Genomic DNA, 19,558 nt, shown 5'->3' with positions numbered 1-19,558 from the left:
CTGACACTGTTTTCTCTAGCGTATGTATTTAGAGTTACATCATGAAACTTTGATAAGACAACCACCTAACACTGTTGAAGAGTAACACAAAAGATGATCTGTTTAACAACTACCGACAGTGTGTTTATGAAATCAGTTTAGGAAAGTTTTGTTAAGTGACATAAATAAGTTAATATAGTCATATATACTAAGGTATTGACATGAGTGTTTCCAATTTTACATTTATTCCATAACTTGTCTGAGGCCAATGCTGTGGCATACTTCTACTTAACATTTTAATCATTTATTTAGCTAACGTTATCAATTAAGAAAATACGATTTTAGAATAAAACACATAATTTTATCATGCTATGTCAGATATAGATGGGGGTTGTCGGCATTGAGCATTCATTCTTAGTACAGGAACTTTAATTATTTTTATAATGTGTCATGAGGTTAAGTAGCCCAGGCACAACCTTTTTTTTTAAGTGACTGATACTAACTAAAGTATGGAAGACCCTTTCCGCCAGTTAAATAATAATAATAATATTATAATAAAAATGAAAATAATAGGGGTGGTAGGGGCGCGCGTCCCATGTGTTGAGGCTCTCGTCTCGAGCGGTAGGCCCAAGTTCGCTTCCGCCCGTGGCCCCTTTCCGCATGTCGTCCCCCGCTCTCTCTCCCTGGTTTCCGGCTCTGTCCACTGTCCTCTCTCTGTATTGAAGGAACGAAAAGCCCAAAATAAATCTTTAAAAAAATAAAAATAATAATAAAGTCATAATAATGAGATAAAAAGTCATAATAATGAGATAAGTCAAAATAATGAGATATAAAGTCATAATAATGACATAAAAAGTCAAAATTATGAGATAAAAAGTCATAATAATGAGATAAGTCAAAATAATGAGATATAAAGTCATAATAATGACATAAAAAGTCAAAATTATGAGATATAAAGTCATAATAATGAGATATAAAGTCATAATAATGACATAAAAAGTCAAAATTATGAGATATAAAGTCATAATAATGAGATAAGTCAAAATAATGAGATATAAAGTCATAATAATGACATAAAAAGTCAAAATTATGAGATATAAAGTCATAATAATGAGATATAAAGTCATAATAATGAGAAATTATGAGACTTTATTATTATTATTTATTTTTTTTACTGGCGAAAATGGGCTTCCATACTAAAGTGTGCCATAACACTGAATTTAAAATTTACCAAAACAACTGCGTCATACTTTCCCCAGTGCACGTCATGAGGCACAGGCCACGCCCCTCACAAGTACTGCATCCTGCCAAGCGCTCAGCTCGAGCTCGCTCGGCATTAGGCGAAGAGGGGGGGACAGAGCGAGCAGCTGGTGTGGACGCTGGCCGGATGGTTAAATCTAACCTACAGACGATTTTGAATAGTCATTGTTTTGTTAGAGAAAAAGAGAGAAACTTAACCGAGATGCCTGTTATTGAGCAATCCAGTAATAAACCTGAAAGTGAAAGGTATGTTGTTATAGTCTCCGTGAATTGTCCTAGCAGCTAACTGCATTAGCAAGCTTAGCTTACCGTGTTTCTTAAACCTGCGGCCTAGCTCGGAGAAGCAGCATATTGTGTCCCCCCACGGTGCTTGTTTACATAACAGCAGGACAACAATCAGTCTAATCTAATGTGGCTTTATATCTTGTCATTAGCGAAACATCTTCTATAAATCATCCCACATTTAAAAAAATATCCCGCGATTGTGTAACCTGTACTGATGATTGTTTTTCAGCTAACAGATAAACAAGCGCTGTTGTTGATGTCTCGGCTGTAGCTACATTGCTAAGCTAATATGTGAAACGCCATAATAATGAATGGGCCATCAGTCGTTTAAAGGGTCGGCTCTGCTGTCTGTAGCATTTTTTTAACATAGTTTTCCTATTTTTTTGACAAGCTGTAGCCATATTATTATTTTTGTAGTTAATTAATGTGCTTCAGTGTAAATGAGGGATTACAGGGATTGCTACAGATGTTAGCATAGAGGCTAACGTGATTACCAATCTTTCCTTCTGCCGCCGATGTTATTTTTTTGATTGTGCAATTGCACCGTAAACCAAATTAAGATTATTTGGTTATATTCTGATTATAGCAGTACGTGGGCGTCCAGAACAGTTACATAATGTTATGTAAAGTTGTGTTTGCGCCAGACAACGTAGGAAAAAAATGATAATTTACAGCTTCTTTAACAATGACATTAATTATTTAACTTACAAATATTTAATGTTCTTATTTGGTTTAAAACTGGATAGAAAGTCAATATCGTTTTCACCTTTTAGGTAATCCCTGGGCTTTAATCTAAAAATAAACACTGTAGAAGACGACTTGTTTTATTTTTTTTCCTCTTTTGACTGAATGTGATGATTAAATGTAAAATGCGAACATAGAGGGTTTGAATTCTTTTTATATGGATCATATGACACATGAAACGAGCGAAATCCGTCGTGTCCTGACAAGAATTTCATCGAGGCTGTTTGCCACTCTGTTGTGAAGGACTCGTAGGAAATTTCCACTGCACACTGAAGGGAGGGGGGGGGGGGTTGCGTGAGGAGCGTGGAGTCCAAAAATGACATTTTGTACATAGATGTTTACTGTTTAATAGATCCCTACTTCCCCCCTCCTTTCTGTCCAAACTAAGGGTTTATATATTCATGATCAAAGCAGAGATGTTTTTCATGCAACACTTTAATGATAGATTGATGGAAGATTGTGTGAACTATGTTATATGAACCTTTCAGCCTTGTTTTCGGTCGACATAAGCAGTTGTCCTTTCAAACTGAGTCATTCAAAGCTAATAACATGATGTTCCACGTTGAGATTAGGCTGAGATAACAGTAGGATGTCCATCAGAAATATCTTCTCTGCCCTTCTTAATGTTAACAACATGGTATTTGTTTAGAGACGAGTGTTTGTTTAGAAGGTCGCTCGTACCTAGCAAAGGTGCTTACGCAAGCATAAGCTGAAGAACCATGTGACCAGGGTGCTTTGTGTTGCTTTCTGCTGTGGAGATGTGGATTTAAAAAAAAATGGTGCAGGCGTTAATAAATCACGTGTTTGTTTGTTTTTTTGGCATAGAACACTAAATATGAAGATGCTGATTGGCTGTTTTACGTAATCAGATCATGGGATTTAGGCGAGCTGTGTTAGTTGGATATCTCCAATGCCTTGCACAACCAGGCAAATAGGCTCTGTGTTACGTATTCACTTGGTCAGCCCAGGTTATTATGGCAGTGACAATGGTTTTCACACATCTGCTCCACATATAGCACAGCAGTGACATTTACGTAAGAGAGCATCTGCGAGTGTGTGTGTGCTGTGGAAGTGCTGCTGCCTCTGCTAATTGCTTGTGTTCCATATACAAGATTTGAGAACAGGCTTACTCCCTAACACTGTAAATATATGCAGTCACACACACACACACACACACACAGACTTCTGCGTAAGCAAGCCAGGCTAATTCTATAGAGCACATTAGCCGGCCTCTAAATTAAAATGGCTGATCTGACTTGCTTAACTGGTGTTTGTTCCTGCCTGTTGTGAACTGGAGCAACGCAGGAGGGCTTATGTAGGCTAATGGTTAAACAAACTGAGCCTGTTCCTCTGGCAGACCCTCCTCTGTGAATCATGTGACAAGTCTGGAGTTGTCTAACGGAAACCAAGGCACACAGATCTGTTAAAGGAAGTTAAATTTTTCTTACAACAAACAAGAGACAGTGATGAGGAACGTGGTCTGTCAGTGTCAGATATAGAGCAAGACTGGCTGTGGGGTTGTTGTCAGTATGTGATTGACAAGTGACACACAAGATGGGACATTTTGTATGAGTCATCTGTGATGTGTTCCAGTGACACATCATCTCCTGCTCTCTGTCGGTACATGTTGAGTATAGATTTCAAACACACAGAGTATAAATGCAGACAGTTAATGAACTAAAGCAACGTGACCTTAAGCAACTGTTTCACTCTTTCACAAATGAATAACTCAGCTGGTTAATGTTTGTTAAGCCAGCTGTTTATATTTGCAGTTTGGTTTTTGTATTGTAGCAGAATCTCCCGTGACTTCACCGCTAATAATGCCTCCTTCCATATGTGCGTTTGTTTCACATTCCAGTATCTCCAGTCCCAGGAGGTGCTCCTGCTGTTGCAGTAACCCGTGTCCGGGGCCTCTGTGGTGCTCCTGATGCCCCTCTCCCACCCCTGAAGATCCCAGGTGGGCGAGGGAATGACCAGCGGGATCGCAATCTTTCAGCTAAGCTATTCTATTCTGTAAGTCAATACCAACAGTTGATTTTTTGAAGCACTTTTCCTCTTCTCTAGTTAGGATTGTGTTTGGACCAACCTTGGCCTTACAGCGCAGAAAGAAAAGCTTATTGACTGAAAGACAAACACAAAGGCAGCTGTTCTGAATAATGTCACAGTTTGACCTCATTCAAGCTTTTGTGTTAAGATATTTCAGTTGCAGTGTTTTTTTTGTTTCTTTTAAATTAACAGATTTTAGACTCATAGGCACTTGATCTTAAAGCTTTTTATTTTCTACTGCATCACATGTTCGGGTATTTGACTGAGCAGCGGGTGTTCATAGTTATGTGATCTTGATGAAATGTATTAAATTAAAAATGTGACTTTGAAATCTCTAATTAATTTTGTCATTTTCATCATTCTGTTCTTCTGCATTATCAGTAAATCAGAAAAGTTACAGATGGTGTGTTAAATTCTTACTAATGTCCTTTCCTGTATCCTGTATTTGTAACCTTATCTGTCTTAGTGAATTTATTGTTCTCGTCCCACTTCTCTCTCTGTCCTGTAGGATACTCATTTGTTGGTTCTTGAGGAGCCCCCCCCTGCAAACAGTAGAGTGCGCTTCTTGCTTTTCGAGCCCCGTCGCTCTGAAGGCAAGCACTGTGTCTGGAGGGCGGCGCTGAAAGGAGGGAATCTTTATGTGGAGATCCCCCCTGGAGCTTTGCCCGAGGGCAGCAAAGACAGGTCTGTAGACATAAAAACATTTTGCAAGTCTTTTGTTCAAACATTTTATATTTTAATTATTATTTCATGGACCGAATGAAACGACACCCAGTTTATTGTTTTGCTGCAAATGAAAGTAAACGTGAAAAGATGTCGTTGAATGTGGATGCAAAGACGAACCCTCAGAGTAGATGAGCTGTTCTGAAACTTCTAACCATTTATCAAATGTTAATATGTGAGAGTCAAGTCATAGACCTCAAACTTTAGTGTGATCTGGATGTCAACAACTCTTCTGTAGTTTACTAACGTCCTTCCTGTCAAACATGAACACTATTTGTTTTTCACAGTTTCGCCCTTCTGCTGGAATTTGCTGAAGAGCAGCTGCAGGTTGATCACGTGTTCATCTGTTTCCACAAGAACCGTGAAGATAGAGGTGAGAACTTTTGTCTATTAGCTTCTTAAAGGCTTTATATGCAATTTTTCACACTTAAATATAATAGAAATCAAGTATAGCCTCTGAAAATAACTCTGTGAGTCATGACTGTCTACAATGTGTGTAACACCCGAGTCCCACTGTCGGTGATGTTTTCCGAGTCCTATCTTCAGTTTGTTTACATCGCCTGGACAGCCGGACAACTCATCACCTTGCGTATAAAAGTTGTTTAATTGAGGGACTAGAGAAAAGAAGAATAACATACTGTACTCACTGCTTAACTGTGTTTCTAGATCACGCTCATTTCAGGTAAATTTACATGCAGTGTGAAGATACGAGCATAATAAAGATCACTAACATTAGCATGCTAACACAACAATGCAGCGCAAGTTGTTTTGGTTTCATGCTGGTGCTCAAGGGCGACATCTGCTGGATCAAAAAATCGCATATAAAGCCTTTAAACGGCTCATTCTTATAACAAAAGTAGCTTGATTTAATTTTTGTTTTAAGTTTGTTTTTTTCAATAGTTAAGCATTTGGGAAATGCGATGAGATATGTTTTGAAAGTATCACTCATGGGCATACACGTTGTAGACTTCAATAATTCATGTGGAGGTTCATTGAGAAAGTCAGAATCTAAACCTGAAATTGGAATCTTGTGTGGACCGGACGAAACAGGCACTCCTTTAGTTTGATCCAATGTAGCACTGTGAAGTAAAATGAGGAACTTTACACATTAAAAAAAATGTTGGGTTAACTGTATAATGTAAAAAAGAAACAGGCTCCATCAATGTCCTACTTCCTCTTCCTCCTTCAATCCCCATCTCCCTGACGGTGTCTCGTACTGCTTTAAGTCTCATTCTGATAAAACAGGCAGGGGGCTGGAAGTCAGGTTATGTTTTTAGAAATGAAAATGGGAAGAAAAATAAGTAGGCAAGTAAAAGAAAGTGAAAAGAAAAAAAGATTGAGATCACATGATTGACAGTTATGAACAGAGACAAAGTGTAAACTCTAAGAGAGTGGGAGATTTTAAAGTAGAGCTCTTAAAAGTATTCTAGAAAATGTTCCCACACCTTTTTAAAGTTGATGTTCAAACAGCACAATTGTAACTTTAAGCTACACCTGACCCACTAACAGTATAACAGACTAATGCACTGTTTCACTAGTTGTCTATTTTAATCTAGCATGCCTAAATCCAAAGTCCAGAGTCAACCATTACAAAGCATGCCTGACCGTCCTTTGACCTCTGTCATGAATTTACTCAATCAGTACAGTTCATTGTACTTTCTGTATCGAGTCTTTGAAATATAAACGTGTTGTCATCCTGTTTCTCCTCAGCTCCCCTGCTCCGTACGTTCAGTTTCCTGGGCTTTGAGATTGTGAGACCGGGTCATCCCCTCGTCCCCTCCCGCCCTGACGCTTTCTTCATGGCTTACAGCATCGAGCGAGACTCCTCTGATGATGATTAAAAGAGGCTGAGCAGTAAAACAAAATGTTGCTTCTTATTCCAATCCATACCCACACATCTTTATCATTTCTTGAAAAGGTATATATTATCCGAGTTAAGTACAGTTGAGGTTTCCTGTCAGAGATTTCTTTGTGTTTTACCTTTACCTATCATGTGCTGTGTTTCAGTGATAATTGCACTAGGGTTAAGATGTTAACATACCAGGAATGTAGAGCAAACGCCCTTATTATATCCGGGCACTGTGTCCTCACCACTGTATTACTCCCCATGATGTGTAGTGATGTCCTCTGATACCCCCCCCCCCCCCCCCCCCCCTCCCCCCACAGGTGATCATCTCCACAGTGTGATATTTATGATAAATCTAAATTCATCTTACTTATGTAAGTAGGTATGGTTTGCATAGTAATTATCATTTGATTTTCCTGTTTTTATTAAATTTGTAATGTGTGCATGATTTTCAATTGTTGCTTTGATTGACTTGATAGAAATCTGCATGTTGTAACTGTACTAAATAAAAGAGCTCACCTTACTTTGTGGCGTCCGTGCTTATGTGAAGTCATACAAACCTGCAGCCTGTTTTAGTTAAGGTATCAGGAGGCCGCAAAGGAACATTTGAGGTTGTATTACTACGAGGAAATTAAAGTCTTTAGTAAAACATTGAAGCCAAGTTCGGTAGTTAGCTGTCATATAACCTCTATGGCTGCATCCCACTGCCTTCTTACTTTTTCTCTTTGAATTTAGCATGTTGCTAATTAGCAGTCTTTAAACGAGCACTGGACATTTTGAGGAAATTATTTCTGTTTCACCTCTGCAGTCCTGTCTCTTCAGTGAGAATACATTTCATCTCAATCCAGCCGTTTTAAACAGCAGAGTGTTTGTCCTTTGATTACCAATAACATTATTGGTCCATCATCATGCTTGTATTGAATTCAGGTGGGACAAGCAAAGCAACTATACGACAACCAATTTTGAAACGGTAGGTGTCTTCAAGCACTTGAAAACCTGGTTTTAAGGTCTTCATCTACAACCCTCAGTTCAATTGTTACACCTATTCATGAGAAAACAGGCGACAATATGGATCTTGTTAATTATTGTTTAGAGTTTAATAAGTCTGCTATTGACTTCACCCAGACTGGCGTTTTTGATGCTCGTATTCAAACCCTGATTGGTACATGGGAACATGTACCTATTTTTTTGTCTTGCCTCTTCAAACCATCGAGAAAAAACCCCAAATCTTATAAATTACTAAGATTTATGTGACTCTTAAAGAAAATAGTCTATGTAAGATTGAATCATGTATATTAGTCAGTTGCAAGAAATGTTAAAGAAGGATGCAAAATCAGTGCACACATCATTCAGAGGTCAATTTATTGATATGTTGTTGACAATTGTACATTTTGAGCACTTTGGGGTATAAACCTTCAACTACCTAAGAATTATCAAAACAACAATTTCTATTTAGATGGACTTCAAATTTTTATACATTGACAACGAATGTCATTCCAAGTTCACAGTGAGCCAAAGCTGACTGGCCATGCTCACAATTATCTCAGGATCTATAAATGACAGGTACTGCAAGCACATACAGTCCTCCCAGTCCAGACCAGACCGGTCCTGGATCAGCCCTCTCTCGGCCAACTTCATCAACAGCAAGGCTCGCTTGACCGTCAGCCAGTTGTGTACAGTGGTCGTCACAGATCCTCTGCGATCAAAGAGTGGGACACATGGTCCCCAGAGGATCACCTGGAGCATGACCACCATGTCTGCCAGCTGTGGAGCGCTTTGCTCACTCTGGAGCAGAGAGGACAGATGAAGTAGCCCTGTTCGGTATGAGGATGTGGCCGACTCTTGTGAGTTGAGGCAGTATTGAATAAGGGCTATGATTCGGGATTTGATGTAAGTGAGCAGATGAGATACTGGAAGAGAAGAAGATAGTGGGGTTAAAACTACACGAGGGTTTCCGCATGTCCTCCATAACATCTGGATTGTTCCTTTACCCGGCGTCTTTTCCCACTCCACCTCATTTGTTCTGCAACCTCTCTTGACTCCTGAAGCACTTTCTTCCTTCTCTCTGTTGGACCACACTAAAAGGACCTCCTGAGGTCTGAGTTCAGCTGCAGTCCCACTAATGTACAGATGTTGCAAGCCTATCAACACCTGCACTAACAAAACACATACCTGCCTATCATAATCCAAACAGTCCTCACTTTGAAGTGAGAGACTCTCCTGAACAAAGTCTTCTAGTGTGGCGTTTGGCAGGTCTCTCTCAACGCTCACTGGGTGTCCTTTCTGGAGGAAAGACTGAACTGAGCACAGATTAATGTTCATACAATCTGTGGCAAACTCAGTGCTGTCTCGGCATGTTCTAGCGGCATTAGAGTCTGACTTTAGAGAACAAGAGGGGTCTTGAGTTTGTAATTCACTGCAATCAGTTCTCTGTGCGTTTCTTGGTTGGAAATGAGCAATAACATCTCGCACATTGACATGAGATGGCTGATGTTTGGTGTGAGCTGAGGAGCATTCATCCGTCTGTTGGTGAACCTGCGAAGAAAGATGCAAGTAAAACAGACACAATCATGTGTTAAAAATGAAAAAATGTAGGTCTGGTCTTCCTGTTGTGGCTGTGACACCTGATGACAGTTTAGAGGAAGTGTTTATGGTACCACAAGGCAGTGTCATCGTTGCCAAAGTTGATAACGATCATGTTTTTTTTACTGGTTGCCGTGTGCAATGTGCATTTCACAGATTTTTGCAAATACAACCTTACTGCAACTAATGCTAGACTACAGCAAAAGATGGTTATGCTTATAGAATGTCATTTAAATATGTGAAGTCATTTAAAGAGCTGTAACATTACCCTCAAACCAAGCACCCTCCCTGGGAGTTTGGGGCTGTGCAGGCTGAAGTAAACTGTGTCTCCGATTTGCTTTGGCTTGCTGCCCTCACACAGCAGGAAATCCTCAGGCTGGAAAGAGCTGACATCCACCTCTGTGGCCTCATTTTGCAGCAGGATCTCCGCCTCCACGCTCTGCACAGTACTTCTCAAAAAAAGTAGCTGGCGAAGCTGAATCTCCTGAAAAACTGCCCTCTGATCGTCAAAGCTGCCAAAGAGGTAGGGCAGATGTTTATCAGGGGTGTCGAAGGACAGCTGGGAGAGGGTCAAAAAGGGGACAGGACTCTCTCTGACTGGTTGAAACTCTTCAGTCACCCCATGGAAATAGGTGTCAGGTATGGGGGCCAGCATGTACAGGGGGTTGTCAAAGTTCTGCGGTTGTCTTTGGAGATGAAGACGAGAAGAAAGAGGAGGTGCATGGGTTTCAGGGAGGGAGAGGGTGCGAGCTAGCCTCTTCTTTGGGACAGGTGGAGGGTTGCCATCAGAGAAAAATCTCACCTGGTGTTGGAAGGGATCTAAGAAACACAAGAAGAATAATCAAAGTCAGAAATGGGAGGGGAGCAAGACAGATAAACATACGGCAGTTTAGACATAGAGTCTACGGAGGGAAAAAAAAGGGGATCAGAATCCAGAGGGGAATGAAGAAGTTTGTCTGAATGTAATGAAAGTCATTGTGCCTTGCCTTAATAGTAAACACAAAAAGTTCTCTCTTTCAGTCCTCTTTTCATTGGAAACAAGAACTGAGAAAGATGAACTTCACATCATAGTCTCACTAGTGTATTCTCCCATCACAATGAGCTGTGTGCACCAGCTGTAGAATTGTTTTTAAATATTATTTAGTGCTTGTAACGTCTTTCCTTCACTTGAACTTATTTCATTATTCTTTCGTCCTACCATATTGCTGGTGTATGGGGCACTGTGCAGCATGACAGTCAGGGGCTTCGGGAAAGACATCAGTGTAAGTGTAGTTTGGTCCACCAGGACTGAGCAGAACAGAGTCGGACTCCAGGCTGGAGAATCTGGATGAATGGCTCCTTTTTCAGAAGATGCACAGATTAACAAAAACATTTACCCTTTACACAATGACTATATGCACAGTGAGAACACAGACTGCAAATGCTATCCAATGTTATGTTCAGTATGCAAATAATATATCTGAAGTGTATCTTATCTTTTCTGTGGTGTAGTTTATGACAGTGCTACTTCTGTCCTCATGTTTTAGGCTATTTTAACACGGATCATATGACTATAAGACCTGATATAAAAACAGGTATTAGAATCTGTAGAATAATTAGAAATGAATACAGTCTCTAAAAGACAAAATGTTTTATTTGTTCTTCTTACCTGTGCTGTTTAACAGGCAGCGCTGGTGGCTGTTCCCCAGGACCAGAGGCCATCAGGAATCTACAAAGTATCACCTAACGTGCTCCCTCTTCTGTCTCACAGCTCAACGCTTTCACTGAAAAACGTGTTCGTGATCTAACAGGTGGCTAGGTCAGTACCTCCCTGAAAAACGCGTCCTTAACATCAGCAACTCCCCCTGTCAACTTTTTCTCAGCCTCTCTCTCCCTCTCTTCCTCTGCCTCTCATCATGTATGATTCAAAGTGACTTCGTAATCTTTTGCACTAATCGTTCTTTTGAGTCAAAGCTTGAGGTGGGTACCGGAAAAGAAGTGTTACTGAGGGCAAACTGTTTGCTGAGCTAACCTCAACTCGACAGAATGGGGAAGAGCAGTTACAGCAAAGCCGCTCGAGTTTTCACTCTTGATTCTTCCTTTCTCACAGTCAACGTTGGTCTACATTTGCCACATGGAGCCTCAGCATGAACTTCTCTTTTGTAGATGATGCAGTTTGGGCCTTAACTCATGCAATGACTTCTTTGGGATTTGGTGCTTGTATGTGAGTTCACTGACTTTAAAAGAAAGGTAAAATATTTAAGCAGATAAAGACAGATGGTTCACCATGTGCATGTCTTGCACACAGTATCTAGTTAGATGCCTTATTTTTAGTGATTGTTAGTTTAAGTATTTCCTATAACAAGTGACCTTGAGGAAACCCTGGAAAGAGCACACTGAAAAATGTAAACTCTTTTTGAGGAACTTTGTGAAGGGTGTGATTTAAGTGAGTTACTTGTCCTATAAGAACTAAAACATGACATTTGAATCATCCATGCATTGAAAGAGACACTGTTTGTTTTTTTACATGACAAATCAGACTAGGTTTTAGTTTGATAATGAAAATCCACATCTTTTACCACGTTTAGAAATGTTCTGTTTATAAAACCGATAAGAGAATACGGTGCCACAACTCAGTATAAGCCAATGGAAATACAAGAAATGTTTCAACTAGAAATACTAATAGTCGACAGCCATGCAACTGTGTCTGTGAGGCAGTCCTTTGAGGAAGCAGTTTTTCAGCTAAATGTTAAACCTGTATGCTAACATGCTCACAATGGCAATGCTTACATTTTTAACAAGTTATATTTGGTATTTTTTGTATGTTAGCTTACTTGAATTAGCACTCAACACAAAGTACAGCAAGGGGCTAATGGGATTTAGGTACATAGGTCATCAACCAATGCTTTGAATAACTTCATAATTTGACTTGATGCTAGAAGTCCATCTGTGGTCTTCACACATCAATGTGGGTACAAAATGTCATGGAATCCATTCAGCAGGTGAATAGATTTTTAAAATTAAAACCACAATTATCTTGGCGCCAATGGCCTATTGATAGCCAGTTATGTTGCGCACCCCATTTACAGAGGCTATTAGTCCTTGTCACAGTGGCCGTGAGTTTGAATCTGACCTTGTCCCTTTGCTGCACGTCATCCCCAACTCTCTCCTTCCCGCATTTCTTGTCTCTCTTCAGTTATCTTTTCCACTTAAGGCAGAAAGGCCCCCCCCAAAAAATGAACACAAAACAAAAAACTACAATTCTCAAAAATGTATAAATGTGACTTGTGTTAGGGGAAAAATCAATTAAATTACCAACTGGGTTCATCCTCTGGGGACCATAAAAACTTTCACAGCAATCCATTCAATAGTCTCTGGATATTTCAGTCTGGATCAGGGTGGTTGACTAAGAAAACAAAAAGATCAACATTTCCTTGAGCCTCCTGCAGGTATGGCAAATTGCTTTTGCTAAAAACAGGGTGCATGTATTGTACATCCTACAAGGAACTTTGAATATAAAAATAAAAAGCATAAACATTGGATATGAACAAAGAAATAAAGCCTTAAAACCAGAGCCCAAAGCAAAGAACACTATGACGAAGCCACAGTTTAATGACCAAGTATGGATATCCTGTTGTCAGTAATAAGCCCTGTGTGCTGTAAGTGACACAGAGATAACGCCCACACAGACGTGTGATATGATAAACTTATATTGGAATCATTATATCTGTGGTCGTGTTACACAAAGTGTATTCTTGAGGAGTGTGTGATCCTAGAGTACTGAATCCCTAGAATGACTCATGCAACCAAAGGGCTACAGACTAATGATTTTTCAGAGTCATGGTCCTGTAGTTCTGCTATATTTACACCATAACATTCACCAGATGATGATCATCACGTGTCTGTGAACATATTGTGACTGAATAGGAAGTGACCCCCAGTGTATAGCCTACAAGAATACCCTTATAAGGAGCTTATGAGGAACATTAACAAAAACAATCTGCATGCGGTGTAAAGTGTGGTGTTCAAACAGAACCTGTGTATAAATGCTTCTCCTGAAATAAATAAGTCTACTGCAGTTAACATGCTTTAATATGAAGTGTTTTAAAATAAGACTACTGAGGGATGTCGTGTGAACTACAGACATAAACTCTACGGGGAAGAACAGGAAAAGCGTTCCTGTTTTTAGGGGCGTTGACTTGATCATTTTTGAGGATGTGGTTTGTGATGCTGTTGAATTGCATGTTGAAAAGTGTGTCTCATATTTGACTGACCCTAACAGATATAATAGCATTATGGTCACAAGAGGTAAACACAGTTAAACCTATAGAGGAATTGAGCAACTCTTTTTTTAGTTGAAGGGATATAAACTGGCACTCTGTTCTGAATATTTCTGTGTACATTTTTAAATAATCACCTTCGTCATGTGCATAAACAAACATGGAAGGTGTTTATACATCATACACAAATATAATCTATTCTTGCGATCTGGGACCCACTTTTGTATACTCCTTTTCCTCTAATTAGAGGCCGGCGATCTGCGTCATCCTAACAATAAACCACTACATTTCAGTGCGTGGGAGAGTTGAGGATGCAAGATACAAGGCTGCATTAGTGGAGCATCATAAAGGGCCTCTCCACTGAAGCTCTTCATATGCTAAGGAGAGAGGAGAGGTGCTTAGTTTCTCAGCACCCATGTACTCCTGCAGGATGATCTGTGAAAGCTTTACAGAGACATATTAAACACACAGGGTTGAATATGAGCAGGCAGCTTGTGACATTTAAGACCCTGAAAGCGGTGGAGGAATTCATTAACCTTAAACACATTGCTGAAGTGAAGTATCCCTGTACCCCCGATGAGAATCTTAAAGGTGACCCTGTGGGATCCTTGACATAAGAAACAGGAAATGTGAAATAAAATACTCCATGGCTATATGAGACTTAAATATTATACGCCACACACTGCAAAGTTCTGTTTATGTTGGTTTATTTTTTTTCAAGTGACAACAATTGGTTCATATTCACAGGTTTTCAGAGCTAAAACATTATGACATTCTGTGTACTGACACAAGAGAAAAGCTGTATTATTTATCAAGATGATGGTGTGAATAACTGCTTCATATATATATGAGCAAATGGACATGGCAAATTGAAATGGTTGCAAATAAGTTCAATCTAAATGGCGAGGTTTTAAGTGTTTCCTTATAAGATTAGAAAAGCGTCGCTTAAGTTTGCCATCCTGATCTCTTTGCTTAGAAGAGGATGAAACTGTGGCACTGACGAATTTGTCAGTGAAAGCTTCCTTTTCTCCTTTTACCAATACGTCTTCCTTCTGAGAGTCAGTTGGATCTTCTAAGAGTCTCTTCTTGTCTCCCAACAGGTGTGAGGAGCTAACTTTGTTGTCTACTGTCCCCGTCCCGGGAGCTTTGCTGAGACAGCATGCGGTCTCATCGTCCTTATTTAAGCGCCGCATCCCCTGACAGAGAAGTGCCTCCTCGCTCGCCATGTGTGGGCTCTGGCTCAGGGTGATGAAGCCGTACGGGGTGGTGACCTTGGTAAGGTGTGGCAGGGAGAGGGCAGCTCTGCTGACGGGGTCCAGGCAGTGCTGGGCATCCGAGTGGGAACAGGAATTGGAAACCTCCCTCTGAAGACGAGCTCTCCTCTGGGTTAAGGGGTCAGAGACACTGCGCTCAGCCTTACGGTCTGACAGGACCAAACTGGCACCCGGGTATGATCTGGATGAGGAGAGCGTAGAAGTCGATGCTAAGGAAGAAGAAGATGGCTCCGGCTCAGTCCCAGAATTCCCTGAGCCTTCTTCTGTTTCGACATCATCATCCTCTGCCTCTTGGTCTAATGATCTTAAGCTGTTCTGCACAGACAGTCTAGGTATGGTGAACTGTGGTATGCTGTCAGGTGTCAGGATATTTGGAAAAATGTTCTGCTGGCTTATCTGAGAGTCTGAGCCAATAGAGCAACCGAGGGACTTTGCACTGCCTGTAGCCCACAAGAGTGCACGGATCCCCGCACTGCTGTGCCTGCGTGCTGTGGAGAAGTCGTCTTGAGCTTTGGTTCTACTGCAAATACCTCCAATGCTGAAAGTCCGTGTGACTGCCGTCTTATCCATCACTCTTTCCCTTTCTTTGCCAGGGGCTCGGTTGTAGTTTGTTAAGCGCAGAGATGACAGGCTTTTATACCTCTCTACTTCCGCATTTTGTCCTCCACAACGTGCATCAACAGATGGGTATATGTGACGAAAGAATCAGGAAATGTTGTCCAATTAAGGGAGCCTGTCAAGTATGGAAGCAAAATAATGGGCCTCTTTCATGAACCTCTTCATATGCAAAGGAGCGAACCATGCTGGAGCCTCTTACTGCCTCTCAAAGTGTCTTGGGTAAACATGCTACGGTTTGTGATGTAATGGTTTCAAGCTGCTGTTCAGTGTGGAGTGGGGTTGCTATTATTAACTATTCAATAAGCAATTAATACTGATTATTAGCAAGCTAATGATCCACAGAGGCTTACATTTCTAGCTCCGTCCACTAAATAGTTTAGAACTGAAGAAGCTTTTTTGAAGAAGCCTATTATTTTGCTGCTGTTTTGTTTAAAAATGTCTCTCTTCCACTAGTTCATTCATGTCATCGTTACGAGCGACCCTCCACCTCCCCATCACCACCAAACCATCGCAGTTTCATAACATTTTACATCCCACCAGCCTCAGATCACAGTATCAGCCATCGCACGGTCAACCCCAGTCTACGCAGTTTGGTCAGCCTCTTCATCCCTTCATCCTCAGACCATATCTTCAGCCTTTCTCGTCAACCCCATTCTTCAGTTAGATCAGCTTTTATCCCATCAGCCTCAGATGACATCATCATCATCATCATCTAACACCTCCACCACCAGTGTCTGGACGTCATGGGGGGATAGATCTTGCTGTCGCTCAGGGCAGACAACTTCAATTGCCAAAGATTCTCTGACAATCATTCAATATCACATAAAAAATACATTTGTCTATGAATCATTTACTTGTCTCTCCTGATTGAAATACACTCATGCACAAACAGGACCTTTGGACATGCATTAATGATGTCAGAGTGGGGCTGCTACACAGAGAGCACACCACAGTGACCTGACACTTCTCCAGCAACAAGACTAACTTCAATATTTTGGTCTGCAATTTAATATTTAAAGTCTATGGTCTGCACCGGGACTTGAACTGGCGAACCCTGGCCTGCGGTTCCCAACCCAAGTCCCTACAGACTGAGCTTGTGCCGCATTGATGAAAAATTACACACAATTAAGCCTTGTCAAATTGTTACACCTTATGACAACAATTGGCTATTTAGTCGAGTCTGCAAAATACTTTGTATTGGCTGGCAATGGCATAATTGGACATTTTCAAGTTTGTTTTAAACATTAAAATGTTATCTTCTGTGTATTCTTCATGTCTACAGCCTCGTTTAGAAATGATATAGGCCTACCTTTAAGTGCCTCTCAAACTGTATCTGTGAAAGTAATGCTGTCTTGTGTGATGCTAGAAGGACTTCATGTTATGGTTGATAAGTCTTGACCTAACTGGTGTTTTCCTGCATCTTTAACATGGATATTTTCATTTTCAACACTATTTTTAAGTTTAATAGTTTCACTTGCAGTAACTTCCTCTTGCACTGCTAATAAAAAAAAATATTTAAAGCTTTAAGTCATTTCATCCATATTTTATTTTTCTACAAAACCACTGCAGCTGACTTTTGACTAAGTCTGTAGAATGATAAATAAATGTACCATCCTGTTCTACTGATTTAAATAGCTCTCCATTTTGATGAAGAAGCCCAAGTTGTTCACCATCACCGTCACCATCTCTGTCCTGTTGCTCGTTAATTGGCGGGAATCCTCCATTGGTCGGATCTGATTGCACCAGGTGCATTTGTCCAAGTTGATTGGCTAAACAGTGGGAAACCCCGGGTACATCTCAACCCCCTAAACATCAGACTGTGTAGTCCTCCAGCTTCTTCTCCTCGGTGCAGCTTGCAGCCAACAGGTTCCCCCCCCCAGGCTTCGACCCGCAGCAGGATGGCGAGTGAAATCAGCAGAGACACCATGGAGCAGGAGCAGGCCCAAAACACAGAGGTAATGGTGGCCGGAGTAATCGCCTATTACTTTAATGAACACAAAGACGTGTGTTTCGCTTTTCGAAGCTTTCACTTCTTTTTTTTCCCCACAACTTCTTTTTTTTGTAGCTCACGGTCGAAAGGAGAGACGGTGTGGTTCGATACGTGGTGCGCGGTCTCTTCTGGCCTTTCGGCGTCGTGGTACGAGCAGCAGCTAATGTCTAGTACCGACCTGCTCGCTTAACATGTGACCTAAACGTGGATCCTCTTCACAGGTACGCGCCTGTCGCGGCTTGTTTTGGGTGCTGGGCTTCCGTCAGCCACAGGAGAAAGCCCCCGCGACCTCCAGTCCTGCCCGCCAAAGCCTGACAGGCCGTAAGCGCCTGCGCAGGGTCACCCGTCTGCTGCTGTCAATCCTGCCCCGCTGGGTGCAGGGCGCCCTGGGCTACCCGGTGTCCAGCAGCATCGGGCGCTCCCTGTCCCCAGGTACTAGTTCAATAATGTCTTCGTCGACAAACTCCATGACCAGCTACACAAGACTATGTATGTACGGTCAAAGTTTTAACATTATAATCAAATTGCAATGTCATGATCACTTTATGGACTTATAAATGGTCAAAACAATCATTTCTGAAGTTTAACCCCCCCATATTTTAGACCTGATAGGAATACCTACAGTGAGTCTGGACATCCTATTTTAACAAATATTGTCATTTGAATGTAAAATTAATCAAACTTGCTGCTAAAACATCAGGACTAAGGAGGGTGTTTGTTGAACCATGTTAAGTGCAGCAGTTCAAGTTCAATGACTGGAAAAACACCTTTTCTTAGGCTGATGGGCTTTGTTTGAGATGTTTATCCACCTCTCAATTATTTATTTATATTTTACCCAAAACTAAATGGAAGGTATCCATAAAGGCTCAAATCAGATGTTCGAATGCCACAACTGTGTGATTTATCTTTGTATTTCAGTGGAACATGACATTGTAAAAAAAGCATGGTGACAAACTTCTATTTTTGTTTACGAACAGAAATCAGAGTCTCTCCTACTAAACCCTGCGGGAAGGGCAGCAAGAGAAAGCAGGATGAGTTGGATGAGGATGAAGATGAGGATCAGCCGACCTGGGTGGAGGCACTCACTCAGGAGCTTGCTGACGATGAGGCCTCAGAAGAGGATCCTGACTATGAGGTTGGTGCTTGAGGGTGCAGAAAATGCCCCAAATCCCCATACTAATTTTAGTTTAGTGTTTTGATTTTATTTTTAAATTGAGAGTAAAGCTGCCTTTCCTTATGGCCTGGCCTTGCTCTAAATGGCAAATGAGAAATGTTTTCAATATTCCAGTGATGAAAAGGATGCACTTAAATGCACATTTCAGTTATTTTAACTTAGACACCTTAACATGAAATGGAAAAAGGTAAGTTGTCAAATTCCAAATTTTTCTCAGCCCAGTACTGTAGAGACTGAGAGTGAGGAGTTCTGCTCGCACAACGGCACAGGAAGTGACACTGAGGTTGAGTGGAAAAGCGAGGACATCACTGAAGTGAACCCGGTAAGAGCCATGACACTGTGAATTTTATTTTAAGCGTTTGGTTTTATGATCTGTAAATGATGCACTAACTTTTTTTTTTTTCTCCCCCTATAGGTTGTTGCGCCATCCTCTCCATCTGAAGTCCCATTGGCTGAAGTTTAATATGTTCTCTCAACGATGTGTTTAATGTTTTCAGTGTTTTTGTATGTTGTGTGTTATTAAATAAAACCCTTCCCTTTGACATTGCTGTGGCCTCTCACTAGATGGCAGCAACGGTATCTCTACTGTGCCACTGATGGCTGAAACAAAGGCTGTTGGTGGTTAAATGAAAAGGTGTTTAAATCTTTCATACACATGATGTAATGTCAAAATCACATTGGATCTAAATACGGTACTACAAGTTATCTGGGATTAGAGCTATTCTAGGTTAGTTACTGACTGCTATTGACAGTGTGTTCTAATCGCACTGAATGCTA

General features: G+C 40.9%; 3 protein-coding genes across 3 annotated transcripts; 2 read left to right on the top strand and 1 right to left on the bottom strand.

Annotated features, from left to right (window-relative positions):
• Nucleotides 1-1,303: 1,303 nt before the first annotated feature.
• On the top strand, nucleotides 1,304-7,406 carry oaz1a (ornithine decarboxylase antizyme 1a). Its single transcript, XM_020632167.3, is given in 6 exon segments — nucleotides 1,304-1,485; nucleotides 4,127-4,193; nucleotides 4,195-4,281; nucleotides 4,823-4,998; nucleotides 5,325-5,410; nucleotides 6,748-7,406. Coding segments are annotated over 6 exon segments (666 nt in total). The 5' UTR covers nucleotides 1,304-1,366; the 3' UTR covers nucleotides 6,879-7,406.
• On the bottom strand, nucleotides 7,159-11,428 carry peak3 (PEAK family member 3). The gene is made up of 4 exons (XM_020632151.3): nucleotides 11,115-11,428; nucleotides 10,665-10,804; nucleotides 9,735-10,285; nucleotides 7,159-9,418 (listed from the first exon to the last, which is right to left on the bottom strand). The coding sequence occupies exons 1-4, from the start codon at nucleotides 11,165-11,167 to the stop codon at nucleotides 8,375-8,377; spliced, it is 1,788 nt and encodes a 595-aa protein (XP_020487807.1). The 5' UTR covers nucleotides 11,168-11,428; the 3' UTR covers nucleotides 7,159-8,374.
• A 5,824-nt stretch (nucleotides 11,429-17,252) lies between these two features.
• org (oogenesis-related gene) lies at nucleotides 17,253-19,323 on the top strand. The gene is made up of 6 exons (XM_020632158.3): nucleotides 17,253-17,572; nucleotides 17,683-17,754; nucleotides 17,829-18,039; nucleotides 18,585-18,742; nucleotides 18,999-19,103; nucleotides 19,197-19,323. Exons 1-6 carry the CDS (start codon nucleotides 17,516-17,518, stop codon nucleotides 19,242-19,244), a joined length of 651 nt encoding a protein of 216 aa, XP_020487814.1. The 5' UTR covers nucleotides 17,253-17,515; the 3' UTR covers nucleotides 19,245-19,323.
• Nucleotides 19,324-19,558: the final 235 nt, after the last annotated feature.

This window comes from Labrus bergylta, chromosome 6 (assembly GCF_963930695.1).
Source record: "Labrus bergylta chromosome 6, fLabBer1.1, whole genome shotgun sequence".
NCBI lineage: Eukaryota > Metazoa > Chordata > Actinopteri > Labriformes > Labridae > Labrus > Labrus bergylta.
The sequence above is the reverse complement of the archived record's forward strand: the minus strand, read 5'-3'. Positions and strand labels throughout refer to the sequence as shown.